This window comes from Pomacea canaliculata, linkage group LG2 (assembly GCF_003073045.1).
Source record: "Pomacea canaliculata isolate SZHN2017 linkage group LG2, ASM307304v1, whole genome shotgun sequence".
Classification (NCBI taxonomy): domain Eukaryota; kingdom Metazoa; phylum Mollusca; class Gastropoda; order Architaenioglossa; family Ampullariidae; genus Pomacea; species Pomacea canaliculata.
In genome coordinates, this window is record NC_037591.1 from 15,398,584 (window position 1) to 15,412,588 (window position 14,005).

At 40.4% G+C, this 14,005-nt stretch overlaps 1 protein-coding gene across 1 annotated transcript; it reads right to left on the reverse strand.

The window, feature by feature from the left end:
* Nucleotides 1-5,963: 5,963 nt before the first annotated feature.
* Nucleotides 5,964-10,764, reverse strand: LOC112558064. Its single transcript, XM_025228253.1, has 3 exons — nt 10,727-10,764; nt 6,378-6,599; nt 5,964-6,236 (listed from the first exon to the last, which is right to left on the reverse strand). Exons 2-3 carry the CDS (start codon nt 6,462-6,464, stop codon nt 5,964-5,966), a joined length of 360 nt encoding a protein of 119 aa, XP_025084038.1. The 5' UTR covers nt 6,465-6,599; nt 10,727-10,764.
* Between the last annotated feature and the right edge of the window lie 3,241 nt (nt 10,765-14,005).

Consider the following 14,005-nt stretch of genomic DNA (forward strand, 5'->3'; position numbering starts at 1 on the left):
AACTATACAGCTCAGACTGCAGGTATAACTGTATAGTGATGAAATCTTTAACGAGTTAAAGTGGCATTAGCAAGAATTCTTTTCTCACTACCTCTTACTTCATGAAATTACGTTTCATTCAGTTACATTGACATTTTTATTATTATTATTTATTAATGATGTGTTCTTATTTTACATGGCAGAGCAGGGTTCAAGAAGGGCTTGGGGTGTTTAATAAATTGCCAACAGTCGATTAATGAGTTTAAAAATCGCAGCAAAATGCACCAAATGACACCTTGACAGACGAAGTAGGAAGGAAATATCAGGACAGCCGGCAGAGTTGAAGGCGCGCGCCATTGTGAGCGATCGATACCCGCTGTTCGATCTGCTTTGGGAAAATAGCGGCTGACAACTGTTTGACTGGATCTAACGCGCTTGACAGAAATAAAAACCACGAGAGGTGGCTCGGACGAGTGGTTGTATATATTCTTGAATTATTCTATGAGAGACAGGGTCGGGTAGAGCCCGAGAAAACGGGGAAAAACACTCAAAAAAACCCTACAGACATGTTCACAGAAACCGGCAAAAAAGGGAAAGCACTAGCAAGAAGCAAGAAAAAGACCTCCTTTATAAATGGAAAGTAAACCATAATAAAGGAAAAAATATTTAAAAAAATAAGTAAAATGTTACACTGATAGAGATAACACAGAAAGTTTTTTCTTCACTTCTCTATTTATCTCTTTTGTCGTCCACTGATAGCCATCCATGCTACTAGCAAATGATAGCAAGTATATAAATAATAATAGAGCAAATGACACATATGAAGCATTCAAAGTGAGAAATTTAACTAATAATTCACTATTTAATTCATTCACTGTGCTGTTTGTGAAGCTTACCTTGTATATTTTATTGAATTGTTTTATACTGTATCGTGTACTATTTCGACAGTCCTCGAAATAGACCGAAAGCTTTTTCAAACAATTCAATTATTTCGTAGTCCACAATAAAACTGTTTAAAACAGCATTCCAATGACTGCCCCCCAATGAAACATCAAAAGCAGCCCCTGCAATGCCAGCAAAGGAAGGGTTAAATTAAGAATGAGACCGAGATCTGAAAAATGTATTTCCTACCGTGTCGGGTACCCGACATTGTTGACCGTTGCGTCTCCGGTCACGGAGGTCGACAGAAAGGCTCCAGTTACCATTGATCCTCCTCCACCCTTGCCTCATCACGAGCCCGCGAACTGCCTGACACCCAGGATCGGGTGACAAGTGTGATGGATGCAGGATGCCAATCAATCGCCCGGACTTGTTATAGGGTCAAATGCTTCATGCCTTGCCTAGATGTTGCCAAGGTTTGCCTTTGTTGCTAGTGTGGCACTGAGGTCACTTTAACTACAAAGGTAATGAGGTATAATCAACATTGTGTACCTCTGCTATTGTCCTCCCAAGCAGAAATAATGAAAGCGATTCGACAAATAAGAATTTAGTTGTTCGCGAGAGCCTTTTCTGAACTAATCCTGAAAAAGCTTTAAAAATGTTTTGTTAGGACTGTCCAGAAAAGAGTGGGAAAAAAAGGATTGCCAAGTAATGTTTTAGTAATGTTTTGCCATGTCTTCGTGACCGTGACTGGAACAGCGTGGGCGCAGATCAATGGAACAGTTTGCGGTGTTTTTCAAGTCGAAGGTCTGAGGAATTCGACCGTAGCACATATATAATACCAGCTTTGCATCAGTGATTGTTCTGCTCGTGCAATCATTCTAGAAAGGACCGGAAATACTGTTGGCTTGTTGGCATTGCACACGCAATGGTGTCATTTTGGTATCCATTTTGATATTGTTATTTCTTCATCTAGCAAGACCTGACTTACCTGTATTTTCTTGACATTTCAGGCAAACGGTTGTTGACACCAATAACACAAGGTGGAAGCTGAGCACATAGAACTACAGAGTCTGAAGACACAGGCCGCAGTGAATGGCATCAAAACCAAAAGGCAGAGAGAGTACCAAGTGGCTAACCCTGAACATGGACTGAGCATGTTTAACAACTTACCTGTTCACAACTTACAGATGTCCTAGCTGGTCTGCAGACACCAGGTGTTTATTTACATGAACAAGATAAGTGTGGCACCTACTTTCAGACGGAAGGTCAACACAAACCTTGGCAATATCCATGCTGAAAGGGCAATTTTGGAATGACACGATATCAATTAATCGTCTACTTGAACTGGAAACTGAACAAATTGCTCCACTTGACCAGATTGTGACTGTTGTAAACATATACATGATATCGTGTAAAAGAAGTTCCGGTCCTGTCACAATATGTTGTTGTTTACACGCTATTCACTACCACTCTCAATTTTCATTTCAATAAAAACATTGAAGGCCTTGCATTGATTTTGACTTTATTTATACAGTGTCAGGACATTGATGATTATCAAGACAAAGTCTGTTGTCGTTACTTTCGTACAAAGTCATTGGTTTTATGTTCTGTGTATGAAATCCGGAGCAGCCTCCTGAGGATAACTGTGCTCAGCTGTCTCTAATGGCCGTGACTTTACTCTTGTCATGTGTTTGGACGATGCAATTTTCTGTTGTGAATTATCATTCTGTAAATTTTTACCAGTATTTCGTCAGCTCCTCAGACAAACAGCACTCGTGTACTGCTTCCAGAACGCTCATCTCGAAAAAAATTATATATTTGTATATAAATATTTCTTTCCATGTTGTATTTGAAAATAAATTTGAAATAAATAAATACCCGCCTATGTCAAACACGTATCCAGAAACAAGCGGATGCAAATGGCCGACGATAACGGAATAGATATCACTAAGATATATAAAGATAACATATCTAATTCATATACATATAGTCTCTTGAACATAACAGCTCAGTCTCCCTGACTAGTAAAGATCAGGCATTAGAGATAAGAAGGAAAGCAGTCACATGTGTTTCTTATTGCCTGTTAAAAAAATCCCAGTAAGCGAAGAACACAAGAAAAATCAACGGAAAGGTCAGAAAATAAATTTTTACATGGAGAGTAAATGGCTGTAAAAAAGGATCCTGCCATAAGGTGCTTGACAAGATCAGGTAACAGCGATTATTGCTATTATTATTTCAAGGTGTATTTTTTCAAACTTGGATAACATTTTTCTGAACTGACAGGTTTTTAAAAAAAGATCGTGTGGTACTTAGCAGGAAATTCGAAGGTACAAATCTTGATATCCCCGTATTAAGTTTTCCTTTTCTCTTGCTTTGAAAAACGAAACTTAACTCAAACTTGTTGTTTTATTTACTCTTTTGTTGTTTATTCCCTGATACTGAAAACCGAAATGTTTATCTTACTTGTTCCTGTACCGATTACACTATAAAACCTTCTGTGGCAACTGACATAAATATATATATAAATGACAGTTTACTTACGTTGCAATCCGGTGGTTTGAAAATAATAAAGCTAATGAAAAAAATAATCACAAGTTTTTGCTTTTGTAGTTGTTTTTTTTAAAGAGGTAGTTAAAATCCTATTATACCCTTTATTTCTATTCAAATGGACACAGGATTAATTTAGTAATAAATACTTGAGTTGTCTGTAGCCACCATACGATCAGCTAGAAAGCAAGTCAAAGCTACTAACCCTGACATGAGAAAGCCTTCCAAATCCATGTGTGTAACCCATACTTTGCACGCTTTAGGATACAAAGTAGCAGAAGAAAGTATTAAGTTTGAAAATGCTTCTTGTAAATGATTTTTAATCAATCTTTTAAAAATTTCTTGTACCGTTTTGTTATTATTTGTCACAAAAGTGAGCACTAGCTGGCCACAGAGTTTATATGTGTGCGTTATATTTCTTATGTGAATACGTTTGGTATATTATTTTTTCTGAAACCTGTTACATGTACAGCTTATAACAAGGTTTCTGTAGACCCTGACAAATATCACACGATTAATTAACCACTGTAGAGGTTAAGCATCCAAATCTTTGGAGAGCACTTCCGAGGAATTCCCATGTTTAATAATAATACTGATGAGGATGATAATAACTGCTGCTGCTGCTGCTGCTGCTGCTGATGATGATGATGATGATGATGATGATGATGATGATGATGATGATGATGATGATGATGATGATGATGATGATGATGATGATGATGATGATGATGATGATGATGATGACTACTATGATGATTTATATAAACTTTTAAATTACTATCGCGATAGAGACTGCAAACTGAAGCACCGAAGTGTGAGAAAACATGAAATACGAGCGGCAAGAACTTCGTTCAAGATTGCTTCATTAAAGACAGCAACAATTCTCAAAGAACTGGCCTTAAAATGTTCGTTAAAATGCTGACCTGATAGAAGTATCAAATTTTAATCAAAGAGCAGGTAGTGTTTTGTACACTAGAGAACAAAGACTGATGCATCAGAGTCGTAGGCGTGGGACTAAACATAGACTGCTACCCACGTTACCCGTGAGGTCTACATTTACATCTTGCTGCCCTTAGGTTACCATGTAATTTTTTTTCATGTAGACATTGTAAGACATAGAGATTTGCGAAGATCTTACATATCTTGATCAATGCGCGCCCATTCGTCAACGAATGGTTTAGTTCAGACCTGGGCAAACGCCGGCCCGCCTCCTGTCTCTGACCGGCCCGCCCGCTGGCCGCCCACCAGTAAATATACTATATATACAGTATTGGGTAAAACTGAGTTAACTATATTAGTCCGGCCCTCTAGAACCATCCCAGTTTCTCATCCGGCCCTCTAGAACCATCCCAGTTTCTCATCCGGCCCTCTAGAACCATCCCAGTTTCTCATCCGGCCCCTTGGGAAAATTAATTGCCCACCCCTGGTTTAGTTAGTTTATTCCTTGTTGCTCCTTTGACGAGCTTAGGGCTGCAACGAATCTGTCTATATTAATTACATGGGTACCTGGGATAAACTTGAAACTGTTCAGCAGTAAAAACAAAACATTTCCAGAGTTTTTTTTCCGGCATCTCATATTATTTACCTACAAAATTACTTATTTTCTACTTTAGAAGTGGTACCCGCACTCCTTTTATTCACGCGGGCGCTAATCTACAGGGGATCACCGCACGAACAGTTTCCTTTTGTTTTTCTTGGCACGAAGATTTACTGAACCTTTGCCAAGACTTTGCAGGCGACACTTTCACTTTTCATTAAAATTAGTTTTCCTGATTTCGAAACATTTCTTTGACTCCATTGTTCACAGAATGACTCTCTTTATTTACTTGCAATTAAATTGGATATTAATGATCATAACCTAAGCCCCATAGCCATCAAAAGTAATCAAAAAGTAGAGAAAAACGATGAAACACTATAATACCTAATTAGCAGCCAGAAATTCTCTAAAATATTGAACGCAGAATTTAAAATGTTCCAGAAACTCAAGGTGTAAGACTATCCACCCTTCGTAGACCTTGTAGCGATAACTGTCGAAGAACTGATGTCATCTGCAGTTTTCATATCAGATGTTGTGCCAGTCTTCCAGCATAAGAATATCCTGCATGGATGCAAGTTTTCATGATTACAGAGTACATTTAAAAACAAATCATTTGACTGATTACATCCGCAGATTAAATAACGCTCAGCGGTTCAAAGAAAAATGAAAGTACCAGATAGCTTTTTATTTCCCTAATAAAATCTTAAGAAAATTGGTAAAGAACCTAACATTCTTTGAGTCTGGTCTTTATATCCAGATTACCATGTAGTGTGTAACAGTTACCTTTCAAAAACAGAAATAAAATAGAGCGTAAAAGAAATCATACATTACATTTCTTACCGGAATAAAGACGACATTTATATGATGGGAGACACTAGTCAGTTTGTCACTGTGCTAATAAGATTTTGCATCTTCAGATAACGAAGCATTACAATTCTTGTCACATCATTTAGGGAGCCTAGTATTGCTGAATTATAATTTCCACGAGACTAGGGCCTCGGGAGGACATAACCAGGGGTTAACCCACAAACCTGCAATAAGTCTTGAAGAACTTGCGGCTCATCAGCATGTAGATGATGAAGTTGACCGAAGAGTTGCAGGCAAAGAGCAGCAGCTGCAGGGCGCTGACGAGGTAGAAGAGGCGGGTGTAGCGGCCACCCAGGCTGCCAAAGTCTGGCACGATGGAGTTGATGACGAGTGTGACACAACTGGGCAGATAACAGGCGATGTACACCGCTGCCACTGCCATCAACATACTGGTTGTACGACTCTCTTTATTTATAGCTGATGCCTGGCAAATTAAAAAATAAATAAATATAAAAAAAAATGAACAAACAGCATGTTAAAGAGAGAGACACAGTACTTTTTTTTCTAAAAAGTACAACCGACGATAATTCGTAAAAATTCACCCAAGCGCGTACAGATGTCTTACCTTGACCTTAGAAGTGACCTTTCTCCAGCGAGCGCTCCTCTTGATGATGAGAACAACGATGGCGGTACACGTGACCACAATGATCATCGGGCCGTAGTAGAAGATTCCCGAGAGGACGATGTTGTTGTAGGTCGTTATGGCTTCAAAGTTTTTATAGTAGAAAGATGTGCCAGCAAGTACAGCTGTACTCCTTCCTGTTGCTTTGTCTGTTTGCCAGGTGATCTTCAAACACAGGTGTATCATAGACAACATTATTTTTCAACTGCCTGTCGGGAACTGTAGCTGCACAGAATGAGAATGTATGAAGCTCCACGAGTTTAATGTGAATTCCATTTGTTTTGCGATTGGGGATGGGTCTGATACGGCAGACATTGTGTTTCTCTGGGAGGCTGACCTTTGACCGCTTGCTTTAGCGGGAGTTGTGTGGATGGAACGATGTTTCTGTCTGATGTTTGGGTCACAGCACTGGGAATTGTTTTGAGCTTCCATACAAGTGTTACGATGACTTTTCAACTATATTTATAAGCAGAACTTTTCATCGAAGATTTCATGCAGGGGACTCCATGCCGATCGTATCGACTGTACTGATGACATTCACTTCCTTCACATGAATTGGTCTCTTTCTTTAGAGACCGAGGCCATGATTTTTGTGATGTCTGTATTATTTTGGTTTTTAATTTTTTGTGAGCCACTTTCAACCTACCTTTGATGGTGAATAAAACGGTCTCTTAATCAACTTAATTCATATTTTACTGTGCATTGTGTCTATATGTTTGTGCACGTGCATTTGAAGGCTGCCCTAAAAATTGTATTAATGCGCTTGTAGTCCCCCCTGTGGGACCCCGGGGTATGCTTGCCTAGCAAGCATTGTAAGAATAGGGTCCCTGCCATCCAGCCAGGCATGTCGTAAGAGGCGACTAAGGTGGACACCTCACCTAGAGGTAAATTAGGTTGTGGTAGGGCTAACAACCCCACCATGTAAAAAAAAAGTATGTTACAGAAACTAAAACCAGAGAACTCGTCACAGATGGCGGAGGTAATGAAGCACACCAGGTGACTGGACTAATGACGGACGACAGCCAAACCCGAAAGGGAGCTGGCGCCCCGACAGTGGATTTACTGAAGCCGAGGCAAAAGTTGAGGGCGGGGTGCTGGAACGCCCAGACCTTGTACCAGACTGGCAGGATGCTCCAACTAGTCAAAGAGTTTGACAACTACAACTTGGACATCCTGGGAGTCAGTGAGGTCAGATGGACCGGCACGGGAAAGAGGAGACTAGCGTCAGGACATACCATCTTGTTCTCAGGAAGATCAGACGCTCAGCACTCTGAAGGAGTAGATCTACTCCTCAACAAGAAAACGGAAAAGGCACTGCTGGAATGGAAGCCTTATGGACCCAGGCTTTTGAGAGCAAGATTCCATTCAAAGTACACCAAGCTGACAGTGCTAGCTTGCTATGCACCAACAAATGACTCAGAGGCAGAAGACAAGGATGCTTTTTACGATCAGCTCCAGGCAGCCTCAGAGAGCGTTCCAGCCCATGACATGTTGCTCACCATCGTCGACCTCAATGCCAAGGTGGGAAGTGACAACACCTGCAGGGAGCATGTCATGGGCAAGCATGGAATTGGTACCATCAATGACAATGGAGAGAGACTGGCAGACTTTTGTGAAGAAAACAACCTACTGATTGGTGGCACACTCTTCCCACACAAAGACATCCACAAGGCAACATGGACATCACCAGATGGGACCACAAAGAACCAGATAGACCATGTCATCATCAACCGAAAATGGAGGAGCTCACTTCAAGATGTTAGAGCCTACAGAGGAGCAGACGTTGCCAGTGACCACACTCTTGTGATAGCCACAGTTTCCCTGAAGCTACGTCGATCACGAGGAAACAGGCACGTCAGCAGAGAGTGGACTCTGGCAAACTGAAAAATCCAGTCATCGAAAGGGCTTTTGCTATGGAAGTAAAGAACAGGTTCCAAGCACTAGGAGACCAACAAGAGATGACCTTAGACGACTTCAATCGAGTCTTACAGGAATCAGGAGAGAAAATACTGGGCTTCCAACGGAAAAAGAAAGAACAGTGGATCAGAGAAGAGACATGAAGATAGAAAGAGAGAAAGTCAGCCAAACAAAGAATCAACAGCACCAGATCTGAACGCCTGAAAGAACAACTCAGACAAAGATATGCAAAACTAAACAAAGAGGTAAAGAGATGGCAAGAACCGACAAAAGAGACCACATAGAGAAACTGGCAGATGAAGCAGAAAATGCAGCAAGTAAAAATGACCTGAAGACACTGTACAAGATAAACAAACAGCTAAACAACGGGTTTAAGAACAGTGATGTGCCAGTGAAAGACGTGAACGGTAATGTCGTCGAGGGAGAGGCAGAAAAACTACAGCGCTGGAAGGAACATTTTGAGTCAGTTCTGAACAGACCAGATCCCCCTCAGCTTGCAGACATCCAGCCAGCAGCTATAGACCTTGACATCTGCACAGACCCACCAAGCCTGGAAGAAGTGACAGCAGCAGTCAAGACAATGAAGAGCGGCAAAGCACCAGGGGCAGATGGAATAACAGCAGAGATGTTGAAAGCAGATATAAATGTGACAGCTCCCAAGCTGACTGAAATCTTCAAGCAAGTTTGGGAATCAGGGCAGCTCCCTGTTGCTTGGAAGACAGGGCTCATCTTCAAGTTACCCAAGAAAGGAGATCTTGGAGACTGCAATAATTGGAGGGCATAACACTTCTTTCCCTCACCAGCAAGGTCTTCAGCAAGATTGTTTTGTCAAGACTGACGGCAACTCTTGAGAAAGACCTCCGACCACAGCAAGCAGGATTTCGTCCTGGGCGATCCTGCTCCGAACACATCTTCATTCTGCGACAGATTCTGGAGCAGAGCAACGAATGGAACACACCGCTGTACATCAATTTCATCGACCTGGAGAAGGCTTTTGACAGCATCCATCGCGAGTCCTTATGGAAGATCCTGAGGCATTACGGAGTCCCTGCAAAACTTGTTCAGGTCATTGCAATGCTGTACAGCGATTTCAAATCCCAGGTTGTCTGTGACACGGAGCTCACAGACCCTTCAACGTCAGTACCGGGTGAAGCAGGGCTGCATTCTGTCGCCGTTCCTCTTCATCCTGGCCATGGACTGGATCATGAAGACTTCCACCGACAGTGAGAGGAGAGGGATCAGATGGACCATGACTATGACAGCAACAACAACGCTGGAAGACTTGGACTTTGCTGATGACATTGCCCTGCTGTCACACCGCCACCAAGACATGCATGAAAAAACAAAGGCCTTCTCAGAAACAGCTGGAAACCTTGGCTTGAAGGTCAGCACAAAGAAAACGAAAAGTATGAGAGTGAACGCCAGAGTCCAAGACGGCATCAAACTAAATGGAGAAGAGATTGAGGAAGTTGACAGTTTCACCTATCTTGGGTCCAAAATGTCAAACACCGGGGATGCGGAGGTGGAGATTCGAGCCCGACTGGCGAAAGCCAGCCAGGCCTTCGCCTCACTCAGGAGCACATGGAAGGCAAAAAACATCAGCCAGAAGATCAAACTGAGAATCTTCAAGTCAAATGTGATCAGCACCCTCCTTTACGGATCAGAATCCTGGAAGATGACCAAACCATCAGTAACAAGCTTGACGTCTTCCAAAACAGATGCCTCAGGCGCATACTTAACATCTTTTGGCCAAATACCATCAGCAACGAAGACTCCACCGAAGAAGTGAAACCGAGTCCATCACCACGCAGGTTCAACGAAGGCGTTGGCGATGGATTGGACATGTGCTCCGCCAGCAGACAGCAGACCTTTCCAGAGTCGCCCTACGATGGACTCCAGACGGCCGAAGAAAACGAGGCCGCCCAAAGGAAACTTGGAGAAGAACAGTGGAAAGGGAGATGAAAGGAAAGGGCTGGACATGGGGTCACCTAGAGCGGGTTTCAGCAGATCGACATCGGTGGCGGACTCTGGTTGAGGCCTTATGTGCAACCTGATGCACGAAGAGGAATAGATAGATAGATAGCTTGTAGTCCGGCTGATGCTGGACAAGACCGCGATACAAATGTGCCTCTGTTATTATATTGTTTCTTCACAACCATCAAACTTGTGTTTTGTTATGCCATAAATATCTTATCTTTATTTTTGAACTTTTTTTCTGTTTTTAAATATCAAGTACAGTAATGAGAATTTGGTGAATTTTGTAATAGGCTACTAACTTGTTTAATTCTTCTCTCTTTCTACAAACCGAAACCATAGTTCCAGAACGATGCATAGAAAACATATGAAACATATCTACATCTATCGTCGTTACTTACGTAATATATGAAAAAGAAAGGTAGCTGAAGCCCAGTGGCAAACACGAAGATTCCAATAACAGTAATCGTCATTCTTCTCGGAGTAACAATTGTCTGAACCTGACAGATGAAACCACTCTTTCGTGATACATGGTGGCAACGCAGATGTTTATTTTTCTACATAATGTGTACGATCATCAAAAACACTCGAAACGATTTCAAATTTACTTTCAACTGCCTGTGTCATCTAATAGAGATACAGCATTACATTAAATAAGGACGCCCCTAAGGCTTAAATAGATTAAAGAAGCTGTTAACAACAACAACAGCAACAACAACAGTAAGAAGGGAATTTGTAGTTTAAAATGCCTTATTGATTAAATTTCAATTTTTTTATATTGAGATCGAACTCTCGGAAAAGCATTTTTTTTCATGTAAGCACACAAAAATACCAAACCGCTTCAGGAAACTGTTGGAATGAGACTGACCGTCAGAGGAAAAGCAACCGCCAAGCACCGCTCCAGTGTGATGAGCATCGTTAGAAAAGGTGTCGTCATGCCGAAAATTCGGTTGATCATGTACACGTTGGGGATCAACCCTGTTTCTATACTTGTACTCACAGAATAGTCAAATCTGGACACAATGCAGGACACTTTCCTGCAAGATAAAAAGAACAGTTATGTTCGATTAACAAAGTTGTGTGGTTGTTGCTGTTTTTTTTCTTCTTCTTTTTTTTTTGTTTTTTGTTTTTTTGTTTTTTGTTGCAAAGTATTGATGTTTCTTTCAATTAAATTATTGTAAAATCGAGGTCTTCGTTTTAACACTAAAGTCGGCATTAAATGAAAGACAGGTTACTTGACGGAATATTTTATCTGCAGAGAGTAACCCACGTTTCTATTAAATTAATGTTTTCCGGTGGGAAAAATCCATAAAAATTCAAAAAAAAAAGATGATGAACACAGTTTGCTTTGCAGCCCCAGAGAACGATTTCATGATCGATTTCTTGTGTTGTTGTTTACACAAAGCAAGCCGCAGGTACGAATGTGAAAAGACATGACAAATACAAGAAAAATATTTGATGAGAGCAAACATATTCAGAGTGTAACGGATGTTGTTTTTTTTTTACTTCATTGTCACGTGTTATTGGCAACATTCACAGAAACGCTGAAAAGGTAAGGTAAGGTAAGGTGAGGTAAGGTAAGGTAAGGTGAGGTAAGGTAAGGTAAGGTGAGGTAAGGTAAGGTAAGGTGAGGGAACAGACTCACCTGCAATACATGGAGACAAGGTAGCCGAAGTCGGACACAGTGACCCCAAGGAGCAGTATGTTAGTGGATGTGCTGCTGCCATGCACCAGGAGAACCACGAAGCTCATGATGTTGCCCACGGCACCGAAGATGAAGATGACTGGGAGCAGGTAGCAGTTGACTATCTAGCGACACGAAATGTCATCTTTGTACCATGCAATGCTCACTCATGTGTATCGGGCAACGATGACAGGTTTTTCTTATCATAACAAGTCAGGTTAACGAGATACCGAGTTGGCTGACGATTTTTTCCTTTTTTTTCTTTTGTGGGGTACTTTCGTGGTAGAAACTCATTACTTACTAATGTTGTCACACCGTATTGATATAAACAAATATGAAGGAGTGAGAGATGAATAATTGAAGCAGGGGAAGATTCGGAGCAAGAAAGGAAAAAAAAATAAGTGAAGGAAAAGAATTTTTCAAGAGATAGAGAGAACATAATGTTCGAAAGAGAGAAAGGGTGGAGTTAAAGAGTGGGCACAAAATAATACCTCAACAACCATGGCTCTCGTTGTCTCATCCACTAAATCAGACATGCGGTTAGCCTGCTGAACAACCAGACTAGCAGACGCGCTGACATTGTAGGATGTGATGTGACCGCTAGCACTACTGTCAACAGTTGTGTGCACCATGTGTTCAGAGACAGAGATGCTCCATGTGTTTGCTTCAGTCATGTTAAAGGACTATTCTATCTACCCGTCTACACCCTCAATGTTCTTCACGAATGCAGTAGAACAGCATGTCGCCGGGGAGAGTACGCACAGAAGAATGAAGCAGTCCTCGTTATTTTGTAATTGATATTTATAATCTTTTTTAAATTGAATTTCTGAATAATTGTACAGAAAAAGAAATACCTGCAGGGTTACTTCTGTGTAATTTACCAAAGAGAAAATTCTGTAATTAGATTTTTTTTGCAGCTGAAATTTCTTAAATAAATATATCGAGCATGTTTTTGTTCATTTTTGTCGCAATTATGAAACCTTCAGTGTATATTTATTTTTCCTTTAATAAGCTATTCCACGGATTCCGCAAAAAAAAAAAAAAAAATCAAAATAAGTTCAAAGTAAAAAGTTTTTCAATAGCTATCCAGAAGAAAGAAATTACGTTAACAAAATTAATAATCTACAATAAGTTCATGACATCTATATGTAACAGTGTTGATTACTTTGTTAAACATTAAAACAAAAATGTAGATTCAAGAGTGACAGTTTTCCATTATATGTAAACGTGATTTTTCTTACATGATTTTGTTTATAGTGGACTTCGAGATGTGTTTGTGTGAGAGAGAGAGAGGATATGCTTTTGTAGCTAATCTTGTAGAAAAAACATGGCACTACATACATTTCGGTACAACTCATAAGCTTGCATTTGTTATAAAGTCACAAACACTGAAGAAAGTAACATAATTAACTACTTTTATTTTTCTGTCACTCAGGTTTCTACTTTCCACGTCGACTGCAAGAGTTTCGATTTTCTGCCAACTGGAAAAGAAGAGAAGAAAGAAGCCAGACACACACTTCAGGAGCGGTGGCGGAGAAAGAACATCGTGCCCGCACAAACATAATGTGAAACGCACATACAGTAAGAAAAAAACAAAACAACAAAAAACACAGTAAGTAAAAGAAGTAAAAGAAAATCTTATTCTGTTTGCGTGCGCGCTTCGCCATTTATTAATCAATGAACATGAAAGAAGATTTCTTTGAACAAATATGGAACGCAAAATTAAATATCTGGAGGAAAGTATAGATCACACAAGGCTAGAAAAAATCACAGAGCACCAAAAACTTCTTTAATGAAGTTCAACAGAAAAGAAAATTAACAAAAAAAAAAAAAAAAAAAAAAAGAAAAAAAAAAGAAAAAAAAAAAAAAAAAAAAAAAGAAGGAAACGCACAAAATTCTTAGAACCGTGGTCTGAGCATCACCTGCAGGCACGTAAATCAGTTTCCGACATTTTATCTTGCTTCACACGGATCCAGGTAAAACAGTGCAGGTGCGG